General features: G+C 36.5%; 1 protein-coding gene across 1 annotated transcript; it reads right to left on the bottom strand.

Moving 5' to 3' along the window:
- Positions 1-2,490: 2,490 nt before the first annotated feature.
- On the bottom strand, positions 2,491-3,441 carry LOC118986849 (olfactory receptor 4A5-like). The gene has a single exon (XM_037045911.1). The coding sequence runs from the start codon at positions 3,436-3,438 to the stop codon at positions 2,491-2,493; it is 948 nt and encodes a 315-aa protein (XP_036901806.1). The 5' UTR covers positions 3,439-3,441.
- Between the last annotated feature and the right edge of the window lie 453 nt (positions 3,442-3,894).

Here is a 3,894-nt window from a genome sequence, read left to right as displayed (position 1 = left end):
ATTCTCAATACTGATTTTTTTCATGTTCTAAGGAAGAATGATTCAATGTGATCAAGACATCAAATCTTTTCTAAATTAATTAGACATTTAATATACTGTCATGAATATCTTAGTAGGTTTCTAAGACCTCTGAATTTTTTTAATCATTATGTGAAAAATATTTGTTGGAAACAGAAAGCATTGTTATTAGTTAGACTATTGTGTAGTAAGACTCTTAACAGATATCAAAAGCTACTTACATGACCTAAAGTAACGTAGTATTTTCTTAGGTATACTAAACCAATAAAAAGAAAAGAGTCTAAAAACAGGTAGACAAATATTTGGGTTTATTGTAAATATCACAAATCAGATTGGAAAAGAAGGTTGCATTTTTAATGTGTTCCAAACCTTGGTTTTATCAAAACAAAAAACCCTTTGTAAAATAGATTTAAATTCTTACATACATGCTCACACACAAATGCACACACACAAACACAAGCAGGAGTGTAACTCATAACACATCTTTAGGAAACAACTGTAACCATCCATAAAAGTGAGCATGCAAATGGCCTACTTAACACAAAGTAATTTCTTTCAGGATGTCCATAGCAGCACAGAGTAGCACGCTGGCTGAATGGGTTCATAATATGTGGTACATTTAGACATGGAATAATACACAGCGGGGAACTGGTGGGACTACAGAGATGAGCAACAATACAATTAAATCTGAGGAAGTCAACATTGTGGATGAAAATTCATAAAACTATGTACCATGTACCACAATTTTAATAAATGGAAGGAATACAAAATTATATATTCTATAACTTGAGGGTACATATGAATGCAGTTAAACTATATTTAACTATAATTAAGACATATTCAACATTGTAATTACCTCTGGAAAGAGGGAGAGGAATGCTATACTTAGCTAATTTCAATATTGATCATTTTCTGGGTATAAATTGAATATTTTATTGGTATGCATGAAGAAACACATAATAAAATTTTAAGAAGTGTTCTATTTTTTCCAGTTAGGAAGAAACTAACAAAACATAGTTGATATTTCTACAATACAATGAAAGCAATTCCCTCTTCTTTCCAGTTTGTGATGCTCTTGAGGGAATAAACAGTGAGGAAAAAATTGTTTTAAAATAAGATTGAAAATCAAAATTTCATGTATATAAAAAACGTATCATGATTAAGTTTATAATTTAAAGTGCTGCAGTTGAATGCAACTTTTAAGGAACACATTGCTGTGCAAAATAACACATTTCTTTACCCAATTTTCAGTGTCATGAAGATAAAATAAGAGTCATCTTTCAACATGAAGAATGGTAAAAAGGCACATAATAACTAGTGAGGAAAAGCATGAAGAGATGTTTACAACTTGCATTAGTATGATATTCTATACTCTAATCAAGAACTAGCATCTGTTTTTATTGTAAACTATCCCATTTGGATTCATCCCAACCTGTAAATATATCCAATATCGCATCTAACAGAACTGCTCCATGATTGTGCATTTAACCAAATATGGTATCATCTTCCATCTAGACATCCTGAACTTCAAATGCACAGGCATCAAAATGCGAAACAGAAGTAATATGGAAGACAAAATGCTTAAGGCCGCTGCTAAAGCCTGTTGTATGCCTACAATAATGAACATCACATTTTTGAAATAAAATATAAACTGATAGTAACCAGAGGGAACAGGGAAGAGGAATCCTGGGGGGAAATAGGAGATGGGCCATCGAAGAACATGTATGAAGGACACATGGATAAATCCAAAGGATGTAGTTTCAACGTTGGTAGGTGAGGATGGGTGGGGGAGGGAAGCATGGTGGCGTGAAAATGAAGACAACTGTACTTGAACAACAATAAAAACTAAATAAATAAATAACACGCTCTTAACCTTAGAAATTTGTTCTAAACATTAGGGAAATTGCTTTGTCATTACTTTGTATAAAATGAATTTTCAAAGGTAGCTTGTTTTTCACTTCTCAAAGGAAAAAACCTCTTCTAAAGCCCATTTCGATACAACAATAGGAAACAAACTGACAATGACCAGACAGGAGGACATAGGGATTTAATGGGATAAGGGGTAGGGGCTAGCCAAAAAATCCAAAAGAGGAATTCCTGGGCAGGGACAATGTGGAAGGCATTGACTGCAGCAGGTAGCTGTTGGTGGTAAGGGGCAGGGGAGAGCAATGTGGAAAAAATCAGGACAACTGTAACTGAACTATAAAGAAAACTTAGAAGGTGAACTTAGTTTATTTTTCCTAATAAGAGAGAAAATACCTGTGCTTTTTTATTCATTCTTCAGAACTTCTGTATTACATTGATTCTAACCTCAAAGGATAATTTGTTCTATTTTTGATATCCTTGTATGAATAAAGAAAACCATCCCAAGAGAACTCACTGGGTGACTAAGTCATCCATTGTTAGAATGCACCGCCTGTTTGTTGCTTCTCAATTACTAACAAATACAGATAGAATGACACATTCTCATGATCAATACGAATGATGCATTCTTGTGCTGTAAATAGCTAACTTCCTACGCCACAGTTTTTTCATAGCATTTGTCATTTCTGAATTTCTCAAAGTATATATTAGAGGATTCAACATGGGAGTGACAACAGTATAAGCCACACCTATGAATTTATCAACAGATAAGTTAGAAACTGGTCTAACATACATAAAAATGCAGGGAACAAAGAAGAGAACAACCACCATGATGTGGGAACAACAAGTAGACAGGGCTTTGCGCCTGCCTTCCTGACTGTGAGTTTTAAGGGAACTTAGGATGACTCCATAGGATATTAGTAGACAAATAAAGACGACTGTACAGAGTGCTCCACCATTGGCAACCATAGTGAGTCCTAAGAAGTAGGTGTCAGTGCAGGCAAGTTCTAATAATGGGTACACGTCACAGCAAAAGTGGTCAATGACATTGGAGCCACAAAAGGGGAGGTTGTACACAAAGAGAAGTTGAACCACAGAATGAACAAAACCTCCAGCCCAGGACATTACCAACAGCAGGATGCAAACCTGTCTATTCATGATGATTATGTAGTGCAGTGGTTTACAGATGGCCACATAGCGATCATAGGCCATGGCCACCAGAAGAAAGATCTCAGCACCTCCAAAAAGGTGTTCCAGAAAGAGCTGTCCCATGCAAGCTGAGAAGGAAATTCTCTTTTGACCACAGAAGAGGTCTTTGATCAAGTTGGGTGTAATGGCAGTGGAATACGCTGCATCCATGAGTGACAGATAGACAAGGAAGAGGTACATGGGGGAGCCCAGAGAGGGGCTGACAAGAACAGTCACCACAATGAGCAGGTTGCCCACCATTGTCACAATGTAAATGAGTAAAAATATGACAAATAATGCTTTTTGGCCCCCAGGATCCTGAGTGAGGCCCAGGAGGACAAATTCTGTCACGTTGTTACTATGTCCCATTTAGTCTTCTCTAAAGCCTGTTTCCAGAATAGGAGAGGGTCAGGAGAAGGGACCTGTAATGAAATGGTGAACACATTATGAATACATCCATTATATCTTGGTGTACCTATTCATTATTTTATTTTCTACAGGGGTTTTCACACAATAAAGGTTTGCTGAACATCTATGAGTTCTTCTTCCTAATAAGCTATTGTACCTTTCCTTGACAATTCTGTTCCTCCTGAGATGATCTTGCTTTGTCTACAAGTAAGCGGTTGACCCCCTAAATCTTAGTAGATTGTCAACAGAGAAAGTATCAAAGGCCCCACAGCCAGTCATATCTTTAATAGAGCCTTATTTAAACTGTCAATCCTGGACACAAAAGTCAGCAGTGACTTACTCTCTGCTGGTTCCAAAACAAAACCTCTCTGGATAAAATGGCATGACGTCAGGCCTCTGAGTTGGTAATAATCATGG

This window comes from Sturnira hondurensis, unplaced genomic scaffold (genome assembly GCF_014824575.4).
Source record: "Sturnira hondurensis isolate 20B ecotype Veracruz unplaced genomic scaffold, ASM1482457v3 Scaffold0004511, whole genome shotgun sequence".
NCBI classification, from domain to species: Eukaryota; Metazoa; Chordata; class Mammalia; order Chiroptera; family Phyllostomidae; genus Sturnira; species Sturnira hondurensis.
The sequence above is the reverse complement of the archived record's forward strand: the minus strand, read 5'-3'. Positions and strand labels throughout refer to the sequence as shown.